Here is a 22,551-nt window from a genome sequence, read left to right as displayed (position 1 = left end):
ATCTCTCCAGCCCTATTTTAAGTTTTTAAATCAGTGCCTGGATAAATTGTGTATCCACTTTGGCCAAGCAACATTTTCTTATGTTTTCTCCTACTTTTCAGCAGCAACAAAGTCAGTTTTATTATTCCTTCTTGCTGTAGCTCCTCAGAAGGAGTAGGTATTAGGAAAAATAGAGCTAAAACCAAAATATTCTGGTTTCTTGGCATCTGATGTATTAAATTAGACCTTGGAAATAAACATTTTCCACTCTTCCTTTTTTTCTTTTTATTATTTGTTTATTGAGACAGGACCTGACTGTGTTGCTTTGGCTGCTACACTGGCCTTGAACTCAGAGATTCGCCTGCCTCTGCTTCTGGAATGCTGCAGTTAAAGGCATGTGCCACCATGCCCTGCAACTCTTTCCTCTCTTTTCTTTTTCTCTGTGTGTCTCTGGCTGTCCCAGAACTCTTTCCATAGACCAGACTGGCCTCGAACTTATAGAGATCCACCTGCTTCTGTCTCTTGAGTGCTGGACTGCAACTTGTTCTTTTTATGTAGAAATTTCCTCTCTATTTTATTTGGGCAGATTATAAAGCTGCTCTAACTGGAGATGGATGGGAAGTCTTTCTGTCTCAATGTTCATAGTGTGCTAAGCTCTTCCTAAAGTAGTTTTCTTTTTCTTTGTAGCCTGAAGAGTTTCTGAGTAAAGTTTTATATAGACAGGATTTTATTTTATTTTATTTTATTTATTTATTTTTGGTTTTTCAAGACAGGGTTTCTGTGTAGCTTTGCGCCTTTCCTGGAACTGCTTTGTAGACCAGGCTGACCTCAAACTCACAGAGATCCGCCTGGCTCTGCCTCCTGAGTGCTGGGATTAAAGGTGAGTGACACCACCACCCGGCAGGATTTTATTTTTGTTGTTTTTCATCCTCCCTTCTCTCTCCTCCTCTTCCTTAAAAAAACAAGGTCTGATGGAGCCTAGGCTGGCCTCACATTCACCGGTAGTTGTGGCTCTCTCCAGGCCTAATGAGTGCTCTTCATGCTATGGCCTGTTAAAGGTAAGGGGTTGCCCTAGCAGGTAGACCAGCCTGTCCAAAGGCAGCGGCTGGAACTGTGAGCATTGTGATGCCACCCCTACAGGCAGATAGACACAAGGGCTCCAGCATTTCCTGAGATGTGGCCACTAGTGCAGAGCTGAACACAAAGAAGCCTTCTGTGAGAAACTATGGGGTCTAACGGCTTGCTCTTGTCCTCTGGGGAAAGTAGTATTATTAGTTAATAATTTAGTTCCTCTTGTTTTTCTTTTAATAAAAGAACTACTTATCCAAAAAGCTTTAAAACTTGGTTTAAAAAGTTTTACTTAATGTGTGTGTGTGTGTGTGTGTGTGTGTGTGTGCGCGCGCGCACATGTGCCTGAGTGAGTGTACGTGTGTACACCTGTGTGTGCAGGAGCCTGTGGAGGTCAGAAGAAGGTGTCAAGTCCCCCAGAACTGGAGTTCCAGGTGGTTGTGAGCCAGCGCGTGGTGCTGGGAACTGAATCCGTGCCCTCTTCTGCAGGGGCAGCAAGTGCTCTTGACGCTGGTCTGCCTCTCTGGCCCAAACCTGGCTTTGTAACCGAACTGTAATTTGCTCCGAGAGCTGAGGGGTTAGGACAGAAGATGACAGACGTCAGTGTGTAACTCCAGAGGCAGGCTCTGTATAAGATAGGCCATTTTATTGCGTTTCGTGGTTTCAAATTCATGATCCTCCTGCCTCAGCTTCACAAGAGTGGGGATCACACAGGGCTGAGGAAGACACGGATGTGCTAAGAGGCACTGTCTTCTCCACACTGGCTCTGTTGGCGTGCTCGGTGTGGGTCTTCATTGTGAGTCAGAGCCATTGGTAACATGCCACTGCAAGCTGGTTGTTTTCAGAGTCTGGGAAGAGCCAGGGATGTTGGCTTTGGGATTCACGTCTCCACTCAGGTTAGGAAGAACACCCGTGCGTGTGTGTGATTCCCATAAACACATTCTATTTGTTCACTAAGACACGTGATGTAATGTTTATGGGAGAAGTTTCCAGGGTTAAACAGTGAGAAATTTGGAGACTAGGTGGACCTATTAAAAAGAAAACCGGCCTGAGTTTTTTTTTTAGAAGATAGACCTTTACTGAATTCACAATAGCAAGCAGAAGAAATGTAAATACCCTGATTCTGGCACTCAGAAGGCTGGGGCAGGAGGATTGTGAGTTGGAGGCCAACCTGGAATATATATATATGTAAATGTGTATGAGCGAGACATAGAATTTAAAAAAAAAACTGCATTGTAATACAGTTTCTTTCAAATTTTGTTTCCCCTTCATTTTAATTTAAGGGAAATAGACCAGAGAGCATTCTCTGGAATAAGTTGAAATAAGTAATTTAGTGTGAAATTTTACCTTACTTTCCAAGGCCTTCCAGCTGATTAATGTTCTCTGAAGCAGGGCTCAGGGACTGAATGTCTAGGCCATCCTCTGAGACGAAGCAAGGTCTGCTGAAGGGAGAGTGGCCCAGACTTTTCCACACACAGACTTTCCATTCTAAGGAAAAACCAACCACACTGAATACGTGTGGTTGAAATTTCAACACGTAAAGTACATGTGTGTGCACACCTATTTAAAGCTGGTGTGTCATGACTTTCTGAGAGTTGAAAACTTGGTCACAACACAAGAGTTCAGTATGATGTCTGACATCCTATTTATTTATTGCGTAGCACTACGGTCCTAAATATACTACAGCATTTTTAGCACAGAGGGACTGGGAAAGGCTGGCTGCTGTTAGGAAGTGAATGCTTTGTCCTCAGCTGGCTGTGGATGATCGAGATGCTTTGACCAGCCTGACTCCTCTGCTGTCTGGTTCCCTCAGGCTGCTGCACAAGGCCCGGCATACTAAGCACCCAGCTGTGAGAGCTGTGTCCTCTGGCTGCAGAGTTTGAGTGTGACTTGCCTTATTTCTTTGTGGTTCTTTTAAAGTTGTTCTGATAGCCTCTTGGCACTAATGGTTGGACGTGAAGACGGAGTACATTCCCTTTACCGTGAAAAGCTCCCTTGGATGGCCTGCTTGAGAAGTCTCATCCTAGGACATCTGTTCCTGTGTGTTCTGGCCCAGACCCCTTAACAAGCCATTTCCTCAGCATTCTAATCACTAAATGGAGCTGGGGAGTGGATGCCCTTTGATTGCCAAGAATATTACTATGTGAACAAAAACACCAGGCAGAGCTTTGTTTCCTAAAGAAGAAGAAGAAGAAAAAAAAAAAAAAAAACCATTTAAAAATACCATAGAAAACAGGTGATGGTGTTTCTTAGGTCAGTAACGGTTCAGTGATGTCTGGTGTCACCTGCACAGTGGCTTGCTGATTGATAGGACTTTGGGTAATTTCTTCTGGAAAGATCTGTAATCCAGCATCACCTTTTCTATTTAGGTACCTAAAGCTTTCACCAAAACACCCGGAGTCAAATACTGCTGGGATGGACATCTTTGCCAAATTCTCTGCTTACATCAAGAACTCAAGGCCAGAGGCGAATGAAGGTAAAAAAAAAAAAAAAAAAAAATTAAATTGGATTTCATAACAGAAACAAAGTGAAACAAAACCCAAACAACAGTTTGAGCTGTTGTGAAGACAGTGAGTGTGAGGGAGTGTGTGGAGTTCAGACTTTCCTGTAAGGATCAGAGCTGTCAGTGGAGGGCGATGAGAACCCGGGGGAAGTGGTTAGATCACTGCTCATCCAGCACCTGCTTCAGTGCCTGGAGTCTGGTAGATGTGTGATGGGAGGCCAGTGAGTTCTCAGACGGAGAGTTACTCAAGGGACCACCCCCACCCCCACCCCTGCGGACACACCCCGGGGTGGACACAGATTAGTTGTGGTGGTGAGGTAGTTAGCTTTGACTGACTGATTACTAAGTCACTTGTTTATTGCGGGGGACTGGCAGCCTAAACGAGCTCCTGTGCTTTGCTGTGTGTGTATGTGTGCTGATTCCTCTTCTTGAGCAGTTTTGGGCGTGGCCTTTAGGTGATTGGACTCACCAGCCTTCAGATCTCTTTACATAATAAAATTAGAAACTTTGGTTCAGGTCATTATTATGGTGAGTGATAGTTTAGTAGTATAGAGACAACTTGTTTGTTTTAATTAAAAGATATGGAGTTTGAGGCCAGCCTGGCTACATGAAAGTGTCAAAAAACCAAATAAAAAACCCAAACCCAAAAAGTTAGGGCAGTAACCAGAAACAGACAAAAATCTGCCCTCTAAAAATGTGTTGAGCCTGCTCCACTGTAGGCAGGGTGATAGTTTGGGCTGGGCTCCAAAGCCCTGGCAGCCTAGGGATGGGGTGGGGTGGGGTGGGGATGTGGGTTGATGATCAGTGCTGTTACAGCAGCAAATACTCAGAAGCGAAGCTCTTGCTGGTTCCCTGGCATTTCAGCTTCCAGCTATAAGCTTGCAGCCTTTCATAATTCAGCACGGGATTTCCTGTCTTTACTCTTGGTTTCTGGAGGGTTTTTCTTCAGTGAAGGGGGAGGGGACAGTGCCCAGGCTTGGCTTACATCTATTTTTATAATGTGTTCCAGCAGCTGCCTTGGTTTAGAAGCAATTCTCTTGAGTAATTAGCCATTTTCCTGACTAAAAATGTTTCTCTCTATGCAATTTATACTCTAAGCAAACGGCTAAGTTGGAATCCCCTCTTCCTAGAGTGTTTTTTGGCTCCCTGCTTATACAGGTGATGTTTTCACAGAGCTGGCTTTTATACCCAGGTCTGCTAGCTGGCCACCTTTGTGCACTTTGTAATATTTTTATTTCTGTGTGCAGTTTTTGAGGGCTGGAGTTTTGGTTGGATTTCTTTTACTATGTGATGGATAGAAGAGGAAAATAAAGTGAGTTTTCCTTTGCCTTGGGGGATGAGGGCTTGGGAAAGAGAGTGACTCACTTAAGTATAACTTTGTATTCTATTTTTTACCTGTCAAGTTGCTATTGCCTTCAGTGGCCACCTACGCCTGCTGTCTTTAGAGTGCTGTGGCCAGTAAGAAAGGACGAGGCAAGCACTTAATGCAGAAGGCTTTATTCCTAGTCAATACCTATTGGTAAATAAGAGTTCTAGTTGCTGAGCTACCTTTTCCCACAGGGACCTGTCATTGCCCTGAGACTTTAGAAAACACTTGGAAATGAAATTGCGTTGAATGCTGTCCCCTTGTGTGTTTGCAGTTCTCTTACCGTCTGTTGAGAGCAATTACACACTTTTAATAAGCCTAGGCAGCGGCGGCGGCCATCTCCCCACGCTCACACACCAGCCGTTTACACAGACGTGGGTGTCACTTTTTCATTGACAAGTCTTGGCTTTGTCAGCCTAGTAACTATTTGTAAGATCCATTATAAATGAAGAGTTTAAAGAGCCTTAGGACCGAATTCTAAGGGCTTAGATGTCTAGATGCTGTCGTATTAGTCTAGTGAAAATGGGCAAGGGCTGGTACTTAGACTGATGTATATTTTAAACAGAAATGTTTCTGTCGCATTTAACGCTTCTGCCTTGAGTCTGTCCATTCAAATCATATAAGTAATAGAGCAAGTTTTGCTTATTGGAAAAGCTAAGGTTGTAAAGGGATGATTTTTTTCTTCTTGGAGACTCTCATACATGCACACGATGTATTCTGAGCCTGTCCTGTTCACTCTCCTCCTCCCACCAACTCCACGTAGACGCCTCATCTCCCACTCTTTCAAGTTCATCTTTTTTTTAATAACCCACTGATTACAGTTTGTGCTGTTCATATATTCCTGGGTGTGGGGCCACCCACTGGAAACTGGGTGACCTACCAGGAGCCACACCTTTAAAGAAAACTGACTCTCCCTCCCCCAGAAGCCATCAACTGTCAATAGTTCCTCAGCTAGGTATGGGGCTCATGAGTCTCCCCCATTCCCATGCTAGAATGCTAACTGGTTTGGCTTGTGCAGCGACCACAGCTGATCCTCTCTGACTTACTGTTGGAGGGTAAATTCAATATAATTTCAGTATGTAATTCAACAGATCCTAGGTGACTGGGAGTCGTTTATATAAAACTGTGTTGTGCATGTTCACATTATTATGTATTAGAAAGGCTTCCTGGCAGCTGGTGGTGGTAGCACAAGCCTTTAATCCCAGCACTCGGGAAAGCAGAGCCTCTGTGAGTTCAAGGCCAGCCTGGTCTACAGAGCGAGTTCCAGGACAGATGCTAAAACTTACACAGACAAACCCTGTCTCAAAAAAACAAAAAGAAAAACAAAAAGAAAAACGCTTTTTGTCGTTTGTGACCCCAGCACTCCTGAGGCTGAGGCAGGAGTAGAGGACTGTGAATCGCCCCACCCCCACCTCTTCCAGTCAAAACAAGTGTGCTTCAGGCTTTAGAAGTGCTCCGTAGTCAATAGGGTTTGTATCTGCCTTCTCCCAGTTGGACTTTGTAGATGGCCTCCAGGGGTTTTGGCAGTGACCTTGCTACCCATGACTGTCCTAGATTCCAAATATTGTGGGCAGGCCTGAGCCTTTCCTCCTCCTCTGAGATGGCGTCTTACTATGTGGCCCTCAGCTCTCCTGGATGCAGATTATAGACTTGTGCCACCATGTCTAGCAATTTTATGCATTTTAATTTTGCCAAAATTTCAAAAGTCTGTACCAGTTTGTATTTTCTGTAACCTCAAAGTGGCCATTTCCATAGACTGCTGACTCATGTGTCTCTGCATTTTTAAATTTTGCTATATTTCCATAGGCCAAAATGTTTTTTATTTTCATAATTAACTTTAAGCTATGTATACTGCATTGCACTTTGTTTCTTTTTTTTTTTGGACTAGCTTCTTAGAGATAGGAGAGTGACAGTCCTAACTTGCAGACAGATCACTTTCTGGTAACTTGCTACTGCCCCCCAGTGGTTAGGCTTGGTGTTTCCTTGTCCTATGACGAAGGCCTTTGCCCGGGAGCTGAGCTTTAGAACTTGGTTGGGTTATTGACTAGCACTGTTGGGAACCTCCTCCTGCCTATTAGGCCTTTTTTTTTGTTGGCCATACCTTACGATAAATCATTAGTTATCATTAATAATGACATAAATTATTACTGATTTTCCTCTCTCCCTTTTCACTGGGTTTTTTGTTTTGTTTTGTTGTTTGGAGACAGGCTTTCTCTGTGTAGGCCCGGCTGCCTGAGAACTAGCTCTGTAGACCAGGCTGGCCTTGAACTCAGAGATCCGCCTGCCTTTGCATGCTGGGTAAAAGGTGTGCACCACCACCCAGCCATTTCTTTTTAAGTACAACCATAAAAAGATTTTTCATCATGCCCTCAATTCCTTACTAACCTAGCTATTTTTAACCCGGACTCTTATTAGTTCATATTATTAATAATTGTGTATCATCATGTTTTAGCTATGTACTGCTTTACCATTGGTTTGTATAATATTAAACAAAGATAGTAGCTATTGCTGTGTGTTTTTAATCTTTGTTTTTAAATGATGATTCCCTGCCATGTCTCTAGGTTCAGCTGAGTGCTCATAATTCCCCAAATTTTTTTCTGAGATCTATCACCTTCTGCTGCCTATTTGTTTTCTCAAAAAACAAACAAACAAACAAACAAACAATCCAAAAGAAAAAGAAAAACCAGAAGAAAATCCTCTTGTTTGATTGTGGAGGTAGCAAGGGTGATCATGATGGATCCAGACCTGTTTGTTTCTTGCTGTGTGGTCAGATTGGGGAGGGGGGGGGCACCAACTCACAAAAAGTGACATGAGACTTATTAATTATGAAAGCTCAGCCTGTAGCTCAGGCTTGCCCCACTAGCTCTTATAACTTAAATTAACCCATATTTTTATTAATCGACGTTTTACCATGTGGCTTTTCTCTTTCCTATTCTTGGTATCCAACTCGTTCCGAGTTTTGATGGTACCTCTTGAGGGCCTTGATTTTCTCCTCTTCCTCTCTCTGCTCAGAAGTCCCGCCCCCCTCCTGCCTAGTTATTGGCCGTTCAGCTTTTTATTACACCAATCACAGCAACACATCTTCACACAGTACACACATAAAACTTGGCATTTACCTAAGTAGAAACTTCATCCATTCCCTTTTTCATGTTAAGGGGGAATTTTCTGTGTTTCACAGCAATACACGGTGCCTCCTCCATTCCCATCTTCCCCCACAGACACTTACCAGTAACTCAATATATTTTCTAATTTTTATTTTATGTGCATTGGTGTTTTGCCTGCATGTATGTCTGTGTTAGGGTGTCAGAAGCTCTGGAATTGTCTGTCATGTACTAGGTCTAGTTACAGACAATTAGAATCACAGACAGGTGTGAGCTGCCATTTGCGTGCTGGGAATTAAACCCAGGGCCTCTAGAAGAGCAGCCAGTGCTATTAACCTCTGAGCCTCCTTTCAGCCCCGTTCTCCATACATTTTTAAGAAACTCATTTTTCTTTTTCCTGCCTGGCATGGTGATCCAGTAATTCCATCACTCACAAGACGAGGTAGGATGACTGGAGCAAGTTTGAGGTCAACCAGGACCATGTAGTGAGATTCCGTTACACACAGTATGCTGTTTGCTATCATTTTCTGTAGGAAATTGTAGCGACCACCATACTTGGGACTACTGGAAGATTTCCATCTTCTCCTTGAGATTGGGAGCTAGAACCCGGTGCTCACTGTCACCGCTTCTGAGGGCTTTCCTGGTAGTGTCAGCCCGAGAGGGAGATGAAAGGTCCGTGTTGTAGTTACTTTCCTGTTGCTGTGCTGAGATACCAAGGCCAAGGCCACTCATAGAAGAAAGCATGTATTAGGGCTTACAGTCTCAGAGGGCTAGTCCATGGTCATCACAGCAGGCACACAGGCAGGTGTGGTGTTGACATACTGGCTGAGAACTTCCATCTGATTCAAGAGACAGACAGACAGACAGACAGACACTGGGAATGGCGTGTACTTTTGATTCCCCCAAAGCCCATCCCCTCAGGACATACCTCCTCCAAAAAGGCCATATCTCATAACCCTTCCCAAACAGTTCCTCCTAGTACTCAAATCTAGTCTAGTTTACAAGATCCAGTTTATATTTTGTTGAATATATCCCTTCTCCTTGTGCACACAGCTTCTGAACTCTGTTGCTTTTTGTCTTTTAAATTCATTCATCTTTTGGTGCCTATAAGTTCTTACATAGCCAAAACTTCATCCATTGCCATAGAGAACCTGCCGAATAGGTAGGGAGGTAGCGATTGGAAGAAGTGTTGGGGTAGGGTAGATTTATGTTGCTGGTGAAACGTCTGATGTAAAGCATGTATACTTGACTTTATGGTTTAAAGGCTCCAACCTTCCTTCTTCATACTTACACATGTATGTATTGCTGTGAATGAGGTTAGGATATTTAGCCTTATTTTTTCTTTTTACCAGATGTTAGCATGAGTTCATCTATTTTGAGAATTGTGGGGAAGTGGATTAGGCTGGGGATATAGTTCAATAGCTAAGGGGTTGTCTGTCATGCACTAGGTCTAGGATCCAGTTCTCTCTCTCTCTCTCTCTCTCTCTCTCTCTCTCTCTCTCTCTCACACACACACACACACACACACACACACACACACACACACACACACACACTCCTCTCCAAACCAGCAGCAACACCACAAAAGGAAGGGAGGGGGTTAGTAGAGGCTGTTGTTCCATACTCCTTTCTCTAATGCTCCTGCTCCCTCCTCTAAAGCTAGCTACCTGACTCTCCAGGTATGTGCAAGTGGTTTAGTCCAACTTCCCGAGGTGTTAACAGTCACAATCTCTAGTTCTCCTGGCTCTCAAGGAGGCAGCCAGTTCAGAACTGTAACTCTGCCTTCCCGTTCTGACTTGGGCCTTGGGTGAAGAGTCCTGGTCTTGGCCTCTTGTGTGTTCCGAGGCAGGGTGAGACCCCAGGCTTTCTCTTTAAGCTGTCTGCTCAGGCGTTGGTGCCTCTTGACCACGTTCTTCATGGTAAATCCAAATGGTCCCAGTGAGCAGGATCATGCTCTCCCTCTTGATGAGAATTTTTCCCGGCTGTGAATTAGACTTGCTTTCCCCACCTATCTTTGCAGTTTGCAAATCAACACGGTTGGGCTGCAGCATTTTGGGGAGGGGGACATTGTAGGTTGGCAAAATAGACAGCACTCTCATTTGTGTATGCTCCTGCTGGAGCGATGGTAGACAAGCTCCAGGGGCAGGGGCCTTCTGTGCTGCTCTCGAGCCGAGCCGAGCCGAGGGTGTGAGGGCCCAGGGTACTAGTGGACATGACACAGTTCCTGAGGTACAAGCCCTGCTCAGGGCTGGCTTCCTCTCTGACAGTGTTTGTGTCTGTTTCAGCGCTGGAGAGGGGGCTCCTGAAGACACTGCAGAAACTGGATGAGTATCTGAATTCTCCCCTCCCTGACGAAATTGACGAGAACAGTATGGAGGACATCAAGTGTTCCACACGCAGATTTCTGGACGGCGACGAGATGACGCTAGCAGACTGTAACCTGCTGCCCAAGCTGCACATCGTCAAGGTGGGCCTGCCGGAAGTGGGGGTGCTCCTCCCCGAAGCCAGGGGGGACCCCGTCAACACATCCTCCAGCCAGTTAAATAGAAAGTAGAGCTGGGAGGATCAGGCCAGCCTGGGCTATGTGAGACCCTGTCTCAGGGAGGAAAACACTGAAATTTGAACAAGAAGAATTTTTTTCCCTTTCCTGTGACTGAATAAAAGGGGGACAGGGGAACCCATGGCTGATATGTAAAATTAAAACACAAATATAATTTTAAAAAGTGAAAAAAAATAAAATGTTTAAAAAAAACCCTCAAAACTCAAAGATGTAATAGGTAACTCTGAACTGGCCTGACCCTGTCAAATCCTGTTTGGTGACCATCAACTACCTTTTTAATTCAAAACCAGAAATGCCAAGTGGTCACCATGCTCAATTATTAAATGAGCATTAGTTATGTAGTAAAGCTCTAAGGTAAGAAAAACCGTTTGAGAAGCTGGTATGCAGTCCCAGCATTTGGGAGATGAGGACAGGAGATCGGGAGTTCAAGGCCAGCGTAACTAACATGAGACTATATCAACACCAGCCCAAACTAAAAAAGGAAGAAAAGAAAGCAAACTGAAAATATCGTGTGTTTAAACCATATTTACTCAGCGATTGTACTCAGCCATCCCCAAGTCCGAAGCAGGCTTCTGTAGCCACTATCGCATTTCCAAGTGCATGGAGTAGCATGCAGTCCTAGTCTAGATGTGAAATGTAGCTTGCTGTCTCTGAGTGTGTGCACATTCACCTGGCTAACCTGGGAGGCCAGAAGGGATGCCTTTCCCCTTGCTGGAGTCTGAGGCTGTTGTGAGCTGCCCAGCATGGAAGCTGGCAACAGGACTGTAGTCATGGAAGAGCTTCCACCCCAGAATGTGCTGACAAAGGTTCAGAGTTAATGCTTCTTCAGTCAGACGTGCCTAGGGTGGAGACTTGGAAGATAGGTGTAACTCTTGGTCTCTTGTATTTCAGGTGGTGGCCAAAAAATACCGCAACTTTGATATTCCTAAAGGAATGACAGGCATCTGGAGATACCTGACAAATGCCTACAGCAGAGATGAGTTCACCAACACCTGCCCCAGCGACAAGGAGGTGGAAATCGCATACAGTGATGTCGCCAAGAGACTCACCAAGTAAACAGCACCTTTGAGAGAGATGCCTTCAGATTCCCCCAGAATACGCTTTCCTAACAGACTGCTCTGCCTCCTCTAAAGTAGAAATGTATTTTGCATGAACATGCAGTTACTCAAGACTAGGATTAAAGGTAGACAAAGTGTAGTAGTTATCTCCAATACACACTCCTAAGCAGTATTATTCTAAAATCCTCTGCCCGGCCCACCTGTCCCGCCCGTCTGCTCTCCTCCAGTTCAGAGGCACTCCACCACAAGCTCGTCACACGAGAGGCAGTTTGCCATCCCTCTGGAGCCCCGACCGTCACGTCCATCCACTGTGTAGATGGCAAACTTGAGGTCCAGTGGTCAACCATTAGAATAGTAGCCGTGACGTCAGTGGGCCCACGCTGGTGTGTGGTGCATGGTACAAAGAATATTTATGTATTGGGGAGAATTGTAATATTGAGTAAGGAATATGGGCGGATTACTACTGTGTTGGACATACTATTTCAGTGTCGTCTGCCCTGGAGTGTGCTGGAGGGTGTTGCTGTCTGGGAAACTGCCTTCCATAGAGAGACTGCTAGGTTCTTGGTAGATACTTAATTTTGCCCAAATGTGTCCTTTGTATAAATTGTAACATCCGATACTATGTAGAAACAGAAAGACTGAGGGCTGGGAAGACATTCTCAAAATGCTAAGAGAAGATGGGTGGGTTCTCTATTATGTTGTCTTAGATACATTTACAACAGTACAGTACAGCTGCCTGCCTTGGCACAGGTCTCTCTGTCGTGTGCCCCCCCCCCCCCCCCCCCCCCCCCCCCCCCGCTTGGGATGGAACCCAGGGCTTTGTGCTTTGTGTAGGCCTGACAAGGCTCTGTCCCCCACCTCCCTCTTGTACAAAGCTCCTTTCTTGGGTGACCCTGTATCTTCCTGTCTTTGAGCAGCACTGCATAGCTGATACTCACCTGCTGCAGCTTGGTAACTAGCATGTGAACCACTCAGAAGTTATTCGGGTTCAGGGTCAGCTTATTGAAATGTCAAGTACACGTTACTCCTAAAGCAGACTCTCTGGAGGGGTGTGAGGAATGCATCATCCAGCCCATCTTAAACTCCCATTCCCCCTCCATTTGCATTAGACCGAGGGGGAGGCCGTCACTTCTCTTGGGATAAATTGTGGTTGTCATAGTGGTGTGTATTTCCCACAGCTTTGCCTAGTGTCCACTGCCACAATGAGGACTAGCACTGTTTCATTCTTGCTGTGTGTGTTGAGATAAGATGTTACTCTGAAGCCCTGGTTGGCCTGGAACGTGTTGAGTGACCCGGGCTGGCCTCAAAGTTGTGGCCATCCTGCCCTTTCCTCCTGAGTGTTGGGATTGTGAGTGTGCACCATCACGCCTGTCTTTTTTCCTCCTTCTTAAACAAAGTCTAAGCTGAAAGTTGTTTGTAGTTTAACAAAGGAGAGTGAGTTTGGTAACAGGAGACGTTTGCTGTGTATTTACTGTCCTCTCACCCACCCCAACAAAGTGGGCTTTCTGAGCGGTCCTCCAGAGCCTGGATGTGACTGTACTGCAGTTTTGATGATTGCTCCTCACAGGCTTTCCGCCCCACAGTACGCGGCCGCTTCAAGGTAGCCTGCTTTCCCCTTTGGTGTGCAGACAGTAAATAAATGCCGACTCTGCGGAAGCATTCTGACTCCTAAGAGGCCCCCTTTTAAAACTTCCCAGTAATTGCCCTAGCAGGGGACAAGGGAAGCTTTGCAGTGCATCCCTGTGGCTCAGGGAGATGCCTCTGCCACAGCTTTCACCCGTAGTGCGGATCAGGTGTGAGCACCCACCACTGTGCAAACTCTGGGTGGTGAGGTGTCTGGTTCCAGGGGGAGGCACTGTCTTTTCTCCTTTGAGAAATGACCCTGCAGTGTCTCCATAGGCAGAAATGTCCCAACTTTACATAGTGACAGCTTGTCCTCGGGTAGGATTGCATCTTTCATGAGGAAGATTCTGGAAAATGAATACCTGTTCTTTCTGTAAGTGGATGCAGTGAGGGCTTCTCACACCAGAGGTTGTGCAGGACAGTGAAGAGGACAGGCTGAAACTGGCGGAGATGCCCACCCTTGGTGTTTATTCTCAGTGGCTTCCTAATTTGCCTCATGGTTGCTCTTGCTGTCTCTGGATGTCCAAGGAAGGGAAGCCTGCCTTGGTTTTGGCCAAGGCAGAATTGTTTTTCTCTGTAGAAAGATACATTTAGTTTGTATGAAGGAAGTCAGACAGGTTTGAGATTGGCAATGGACAGAAGCTGGAAAAAGGAAGGCCTGCAGCGAACACCCACCACTCCATCTGTGCAAAGATCGTGGCTTAAAACCTGGAGATTTGAAACGTGCCAATGTGGAGGTTCCCGTGCAGTTGATGCAGTGTGTGAGTACAGGAGTCACCTAGTCTCACGTCCACACTAGTGACTCATCCCTCCTCCGTGTTTAACCTCCTTTCCTTACCAGCCCTCCCCGGGGAGGCGGGGTTCTGACGGAGTCTCCCTATTTTCCAGTGGATACTGAGAAACTATTAAACAGTGGGAATGCCCACTATTCTAATTCCTCCTGTAACTTCCTTTGTTCTGTAGATACAGATTTTCAATGCAAGCAAATAAGACTTTCTCAGTGGCATTAGCTTTCATAGCTCTAAACTCCTGAGCAATTGCATACCATGAAGAGATGCTGAGTGATTTGTACCCTAGGTGGATCGGCTCTAGAATGTAGGCATTTATACTTTGGCAGAGTTATTCTGGAATCTTGCCCGAGTTGCATGTAGATAGGATTTATTTCTTCATATTTAAACTCATTTAGGAAATATCTACAAAGTAAAAATGAGGGGAAGTAGAAATTATTTTTTAGTGAAGATTTTGGTTCACACCTCAAGTTGTAAAGGACTCACCAGTTTCTTCGGCTGGCAATAGTCGACATTTGGTTCAGAGAGAGCGCGTTTGTTAGTGAAACTCACAGTGGACTTCTAAAGGTTCATCTTTACAATTATCAAAGTGTGTGGAAAAAATTTAAGTCCCAAGCCATAAAAATTCAGCACCCAAGCCATAATGCTGACCAGACAGGATTGGAGTATTTGTTTATAGAGTCCCTTGGTAGGAATGAAAGCTCATTACAGAATTCTTGCATTTTCTTTCTTCTCTCTGGAACATCAACACCAGTAGATTGCTGGCAGCTATTGTATTAAAAAAGTAAATAAATATATTTTCACTATCAAAAGATTCTTTTGTCTCCTTCATGGAAATAACTGGTTGGAAAGTGGTTGAGAATGCTTTTCTGATATGATTCAGCACATTTACTAGGAAGGAAAATGAAATGCTATCAGCTCACAACTCGTGTAGTGAAGGATTTAGTAAAAACTCTTAGCAAAACAGGGCAAATTTAAAAATGTTTTGTTTTTCTGTGTGTACACACGCGCACACATGTGCTCGTGTGTGTAGGAAGGAGTGCCTGCAGAGAGCAGGAGAATATAGGACCCTCTGGAGCCGGAGTGACAGGCTGCCTGTTGTAGTACTGAACAAGAGCCATAAACACTTTTAACTGTCAAGCTGACTCTTCAGCCCCTGGACCAGTAATTTTTTTTTTTTTTTTAACCCGATAAAAACTTCCACCAGTAACTTGCAGAAATTGTGACAAGAGCGTGAAGTGGAAGCCGTGTCCCGTCATAGCTGCCATCCCTCTGCTTCTCTCAGCTGCTGGGAAGTCACTCCAGCAGCACAGCAAGACTGGAAGGCATAGGCGTGGACGGAAGTGAGAGAATGATGGCTTTTGGGTAATCTAAAACAATGTGCAATCTTAACAGAATTCAGTTGAATTTCTACATACAACATTAAATATCAAAAGTCAGGGGCTGGCAAATGGCTTAGCAATTAAGAGCACTGGTCCAGAGGACCTGGGTTTGAACTCCCAACACCCACATGATGTTTCATAACAAGTTGTATATCCTGTCCTAGAAGATCTGTCACCCTCTTGGCCTCCTTGAGCACCAGGCATGTGTGTGATGCACAGACACAGGCAGACAAAACACCTAGATATATAAAATGAATTTAAAGATTTTAAAAGTCAATATAATTATCATGTACTCACACTAAGCAAATGAGAAGTTAAATTGCTAACATCAATTTCTTCAGAAGGAAACCTGGGTGGTGGAGGAAAATAAGGAAAAATGTAAGCTTATATAAAGTTCCTGTTTTGAAAGAAATTATTTTGGTTTTTCAAGACAAGGTTTTCTGTGTCTTTATGCCAGCACTTGGGAGGCAGAGGCAGGTGGATCTCTTGAGTTTGAGGCCAGCCTGGGCTACAGAGTGAGTTCCAGGACAGCTGGGGCCACACAGCAAACCCTGTCTTATAAAAAGTTGTAAGAGGAGAGTTAGTGGTGCACAGACACATGAGAGTGACCTGAGATCCCCCAATAGAAACCCCAAAGCCATTTCAAGTCCTGAAGTAAATCATGGCCAACCTAGATTCTTAGACCCGGCGAAGTTCTCTTAGAATTGAGAGAACAAGGAGGCCACCTCAAGACAAGCACCAACCAAAACAGCTCATGACCACCATGCTGGCCTTGCAGGAAATACTGAAAGGAACCCTAAACGTGGGGGAAAGGAGACTGGAGAAGAATAGTTTCATATGATTGCATGAGCAAAGCGAGCCAGGAAAGGATCCATTGTGTCCAACACGGCCAGAAACCGCTAGTGCAAGCAGAGAAGGGAGGAGCAGTCATCCAAACGGGAATAAAAACCCAGTTACAGCAACTAGCAAAGCTCTCCCAATGCTCTAAGTGCAAATAGTCTTCATCCTTTAAAAGATGCCAGCTACCTCAGACTGAGTCAGACCCACGCGTGATCTGGTGTAGTGGGTTTGTCAACTTGCCACAGTGGAGTCACTTGGGAGAGAGTAGAGGGATTGGCTAGATCAGGGTGGCCTGTGGACATGGAGGATTTTCTTACATTCATTGAATCATAGAAATCTTTTATCTTTCGTTAGGCGTATATCTAGGCTTCTGAAGCTATTGTTGTTGGTTTTTTTTTTTTTTTTCTGATTTCTTAGAAAAGATTAACTTATTCCCTACCAAAACTCCAGTACCATTCTTCACAAAACTATACATCTATCCTGAATTTTATATGGAAAAGAAAAACAGCATGGTACTGGCCCAAACTCACATAGCTGCTACTACTACTATTTGAGAAAGGTGTCAAAATACATTGGAGAAAAAACAGTAAATGGTGCTGGGAAAATTAGATACCCACATGAAAAACAGAACTAGGTGCCCAATCTCACTCTGTGCAAAAGTAGACTCAAATGGGTCAAAGCCATAACAATGGAAGGCAGGAAGCACAGCTGGGGAGAACATAAAATGAAGGCGCAACCCTTGTTTCTTCCCTGTTGCTGTGACGAAACAGCCTGCCCAAAGATGTCCTTGAGGAGGGAGGAGGGCTTCATTTGCTTCCATTCCCTTGTTGCTCATTGCAGGGAAGGTGAAGTCGCAGCAGAGAGGGTGAATGCAGCTATGCCACCAGCTTGCTGTTTTTGCTCATCATCATCCTTCACTCTTCCGTAGTTCAGGCCCAGCCTAAGGAGTGGTGCCACCCACAGTAGGCTGGGTCAGTGAATCGGCAGTCTCCCACAGACACCCACCCACAAGCTAACCCCATCTAGACAATTTCTCACTGAGGCTCTCTTCCCAGGTGATTCTAAGTTGTGGGCAAGTTGACATTTAAACTAACCACCGCAGGCGAGGGCTTAACATCGAGGACGGACACGTGGGATGGCAGGGTATTCAAGAGCTGCTGCACAGCGAAAGCAGTCACTAGAGTGGAGAGATGCCTGTAGAATGAAAGAAAACCTTTACCACTGCCCGTCTGACTGGGGACTAATGTCTAGAATTTGTATAGATTTTCTTTTTTAGTTAAAAAATGAACCATCAGTAGGTGGGCAAATGAACTGACCATAGTCCAAAAAGAAACAAATGACCAGGAAATATTTGAAAGACCATTCAACATCCTAATTAACAGGGAAATGCAAATTGAAACTATATTGAGAGAAAGTCCATTTTACCCTAGCCAGAAAGACTATTACCAAGAAACAAATGCCTCCCAGGGCTGGAGAAACTGCTGAGCAGTTACGGGCACTCACTCCTCTTGCAGACCTGAGTTGGCTTCCACACTGGGTGGCTCCCAACCACCTCCTACTCCAGCACCAGAGTATCTGTCCCCTCTGTCCTCTGAGGCACCTGCACTTGTGTACACACACAGAGACACATTGTATAATTTAAAAATCAAGTGGCAAGTGCTAGCAAGGATGTGAGGAAGAACAGCCCCCATTCAGGAGGTGGGATGCAAGCTGGTGCAGCTACTATACAAATCGGAATGGAGGTCCCAAAAATTTACACTAGAACTAAATCACCCAGATACACCACTCCTGGTTATTTACCTAAAAGGCCCCAAGCCAAAGCATCCCAGAGGTGCTTACACATCGGTGTTCATCGGAGCACTATTCCTAATAGCTAAGCTACAGATCTGGGCAGGTGTTCCAACAAGAGAAGGATGCATTAAGAAAATGTGGTTTAGCTGGGCGGTGGTGGTGGTGGTGGTGGTGGTGGTGGCGGCGGCGGCGGCGGCGGCGGCGGCAGCGCACGCCTTTAGTCCCAGCACTTGGGAGGCAGAGGCAGGCAGATCTCTGAATTTGAGGCCAGCCTGGGCTACAGAGTGAGCTCCAGGAAAGGCGCAAAGCTACACAGAGAAAACTTGTCCCAGGAGAGAGAGAGAGAGAGAGAGAGAGAGAGAGAGAGAGAGGGAGAGAGAGAGAGAGAGAGAAGAAAATGTGGTTTATGGTTTATACACAACAGGAGTATTTTCAGCCATAAAGAATGAAGCTGTCCCCTGCCTTGGAGCAGCCTGCTCCAGTCTGTCTTTGAAGAAACTGAAAAGAGGAAGAGAACAGGAAAGTTGTGTCCTCTACAGGAAGATGGCTACCTATCCCTGTGCCAGATCATGCCGTGTGAATCACCTCGGAATCTCCGAAAGGTAAATGGCCTGATTTCTCTCACTCGGGAGTCCTGATTTTATGGAGATACACACAGTCATATGTGTACAGATGACATATGGAAGTGAAACTCGGGGAACAGAGAGGCCTAGTGGGAGGGGAGGGCCCCGAAAGGGAGGATGATGGATATGGGGGGGCATGCTCAAAGCACATTATGTATTTGCTTGAAAATGGCCTTATTGGCCAGGTTTAATAAAGCGAAGCAAGAGGAAGACGATGGGGGTGCAGGGAATGGACGCTCCAGAGAGAGCTGGGAACAGGGTCAGGGAAGGAAAGCAGAAGAGGGCGGGTAATGTGTTCACAGCATCTTGAAGCATCTTTACAGCTGTGCCGTCTGCAGTACTCAAATAATAGAGACAGCTCACATGTCCGACTAGTGGACTGGCATGTAGATCTGTACACTGAGTAATACATGACAAGACATGAACTACTGACAGATACCACAGCATGGATGAACCAGATCTGGGATACAAGCCAGACACCAAAGGTCACATACTGTAGGATTCCAAGTGTCCTCGCTGCTGGGGCGGGGGTGTCCTTGGCTTTCGCTGGCCAGATAGTCTAGCTAAAACATTGAGCTGTAGGTTAATCTGTGGGAGTGATCTGGACTCCACATGTGCACATGCTTACACACACACACACACACACACACACACACACACACACACACACACACACACACACAGAGAGAGAGAGAGAGAGAGAGAGAGAGAGAGAGAGAGAGAGAGAGAGAGGCCTATCCAAATTAAAACAAAGAAAGGAAAAGTTACAAAACATCTGAAGTCCAGGAAAACAAGGCCCACACAAGAGGATAATGCAGCCTGACCGTGTGTAATGAAACCCTGGAAGGCAGGACAGGGCAGTGGGCAGGAGCTGCATTTGATGAATAATGGCTGAGAATTTTCTGAAAGCTAATTAAAGGAGTCAACCCCCAAATCCACGAATCGTCTGTAAAGTCGATGCGAAATAAAAACACACCTAAGCACATCACGGGGAAACTGTTGACCCTTTAAAAGAACCAGACAAACGGCGCAGAGCCGACGAGGGTGCCACAGGAAGACTTTGCGGCTGGGCGAAGTCCCCCGATAAAAGTTCCAGACTCAGTGAAGAAGCCGCCACAAGGAGGACAACCAGGCAGATCAGGCTGTCACTCAGCCTAAGGAGGAAATGGGGCTCGGTGTGTAGCCAGATGCTAGAGTGATTGCTTAGCAAGCCCGAAGCCCTGGGTTCAATCCCTAGTACCGTGGAAACTGTGGTCTCAGCTCTGAGGAGGTGAAGACAGGGCGATATGAAACTCAAGGTCATCCTTGGCTAGCTGGTGAGTTCAAAGCCAGTCTGGGATATATGATACTCTGTCTCAAAAAAAAAATTTTTTTTTCAAAGCAAAGAGGGGAGGGAGAGGAAAAATTTAAACGACAACCAAATAGGCCTAACTGATGTGTGTAGAATTCTACATTCAGCAACTCCAGGATGCAGGTTCAAGTGCACATGGAGCTTCTAGCAAGAGAACATATACTCTGCTCTGTAATTCAGGCCTCAGGAAAACCCCCCTCAGCCAGTGCTGACAGGCTTCCCAGCCACGCTGCCATTTTAAATGCTTCATTTAACAAGCGTGTACGTATCACATTAGTAACTATTCTAAGTGCCTTCCCATATTAGAGCTCTTTCTCGATCCTAATATAGAACATTCTCATTTAGTGGATGAGGGAAGTGAAGGCCACGGGGGTAAGACGCTTGTTTAAGGTCAGCTAGGAAATGGCTGTCCCAATGACAGACTGGAGCTGTATGAAGTTGTGCTCTGCACTCTGAAAAGCGTGCCTGCTTTTCTCATTAAGGTTGCCAACCAAACGAATTAGATGATCAGGTAAACTGAGACCCAGCCGGGGCTCACTCAGCACTGGGTTTATTCTCTGGGGGCACATCTCTTGCAACAAGCCCAAGTGAAGAGGCCCCAGGCTCAGACGAGCTGTGCACACCCACCCAAGAGGCGGCCCTGGTCCTAAAGCTCCGGCTGTCACCTGGGCTTTCTATAACTGCCCGGCAGGGGGCGCAGGCGACCCTCTCTCAGGCGCCACTTCTGCAAACGGCGGGAGGCCAGCTGCAGGACGCCGGCAGTTTGGGGAGTTGTCAGCTCAGATCCGCAGCGCCGCCGGCTTCCTTCCTCTTTATCAGATCTGTCAGGGCCGCGACGTGTCGTGAAGGCACCTCCGGCCTCCTTCCCTCCTTCCTGTGGCGAACGGACGCAGCCATCTAGCGAGCCACACTTCGCACCCCGGGGCGGGCAGGGCAGGGGGAGGGACGACACCTGCCCCGAGCTCGGTTCACGCATGGGCCTTTCGCGCCTCTGCACCCTCTTCTCGGCCTGCGCCCGGCAGACTGCTAGGCCAGGGTCGAGGCGAAGCAAGGGCACTGCTGCCATCCCTCCAGGGGCCCTGGACCCGGTGACACCCAGGACGTGCACACGCGTGGCTGTGGCCTGAGCAGTGGGTGCCACCTAAAAGAAAGGAAGGCGCTGGGTCTCTGGCAGAGATGATGGTGCCTGAAAGTTCTCCAAGGATCGGTGACATTGTCTCCACAAAATGCATCTTAGGCTCCAATGGAACATGCCCCTAGGTCTGCACTGAGAAGGGACAATTGGAGAGAGGACCTTGATGCACCCAGGACTAAAGGGAAAGAGGCTGCTGCCGTCTGATCTCATGTCATAAAATAAGAAAACGACAAACTCGGCTCCTCAAGAGTCCCCTTGTTCTCTGATTCCCTCCCCAAATAAGAGCAAACTATTTTCATTCAACCATCTATAGCACTAAGGTCCCTCCCTCCCTCCCTCCCTCCCTCCCTCCCTTCCTCTCTTTCCCCCTCTCTCCCTCCCTCCCTTTCTCTCTTCCTCCCTCCCTCCCTCCCTCCCTCCCTCCCTCCCTTCCTCTCTTTCCCCCTCTCTCCCTCCCTCCCTTTCTCCCTTCCTCCCTCCCTCCCTCCCTCCCTCCCTCCCTCTTCCCTCCTTTCCCCCATAGTACTGGGTTGGAAATTGTCACCTCCCATGCTAGCAGGGGGTCCAGCCAGGTGGACTTCTTGGCCCGGCAGTGGGTGGGGCAGCCCAGAGCTGGGCAAGGGGATTTTTCTGGGGGATGTTCAGCAGCCTCACAGGGGATGCTAAGAGCCCAGTGGCTCCAGCGCCACCTGGCCAAGTGTTTGGCGCAGACTTCAATGTGGAAGAGGCCGGTCCGGTTTAGTCCGATGTAGTCGGGAAAGTAGGGGCTGGGGAAAGCAGGAGGGTTAGGAAGGCTTGGCGGCATCTGGAATCCCAGCACGTGAGAGATGGGGACAAGAGGATCGAGAACTGGGAGTCAGCCTCTGGTCAGAGATGGGGCAGATGGAGAGCCGGGACTCTCTTTCTCTCTCTTTGGAAACGCTATTTTCAAAGCCTCCAAACAATTTCACCGCAGGCTGGAGAGACACACAGTAGATAATGCACTTGCTTCACAAACATGAGGATCTGAGTTCAGACACCAGAACCCACATAAATGCTGCATTGACATGGCAACTACCCGTAATCCCTGAGTACACTAGGGGTCTCTGGACACACTGGCCAGATGAGACTGGCCCTGAATCATCAACCCAGGGTTTAATTGACAGACCCTGCCTGCCTTCAGGAACAAGACAGATGAAGGCAATGGAGGTAGACCTGTCAACATTGGGACTTCACGGACATGCTCACACATGCCCACTCATACATATGTGAATGCACATACACATGCTCTCACACCATATACACACGTGCACATACACCACATACATATGCTAAAAGAAAAGTATTTTGTCTCTTTTCTAGTATTTTAAGAAATTGCTCCCAATTTCTACAGACCCTTCCTGG

The 22,551-nt window shown here is 46.4% G+C and overlaps 1 protein-coding gene across 1 annotated transcript in view; it reads left to right on the top strand.

Annotated features, from left to right (window-relative positions):
- The window catches only part of Clic4 (chloride intracellular channel 4), a 62,351-nt gene extending 47,493 nt beyond the window's left edge, over positions 1–14,858 (top strand). The window contains exons 4-6 of the mRNA XM_036178495.1: positions 3,417–3,523; positions 10,303–10,484; positions 11,469–14,858. Of these exons, the coding sequence (XP_036034388.1) occupies positions 3,417–3,523; positions 10,303–10,484; positions 11,469–11,633 (454 nt within the window). The 3' untranslated portion in view covers positions 11,634–14,858. The remainder of the gene's footprint in view (positions 1–3,416; positions 3,524–10,302; positions 10,485–11,468) is intronic.
- Positions 14,859–22,551: the final 7,693 nt, after the last annotated feature.

This window comes from Onychomys torridus, chromosome 2 (genome assembly GCF_903995425.1).
Source record: "Onychomys torridus chromosome 2, mOncTor1.1, whole genome shotgun sequence".
NCBI classification, from domain to species: Eukaryota; Metazoa; Chordata; class Mammalia; order Rodentia; family Cricetidae; genus Onychomys; species Onychomys torridus.
This window is presented reverse-complemented; position numbering and strand designations above follow the sequence as displayed.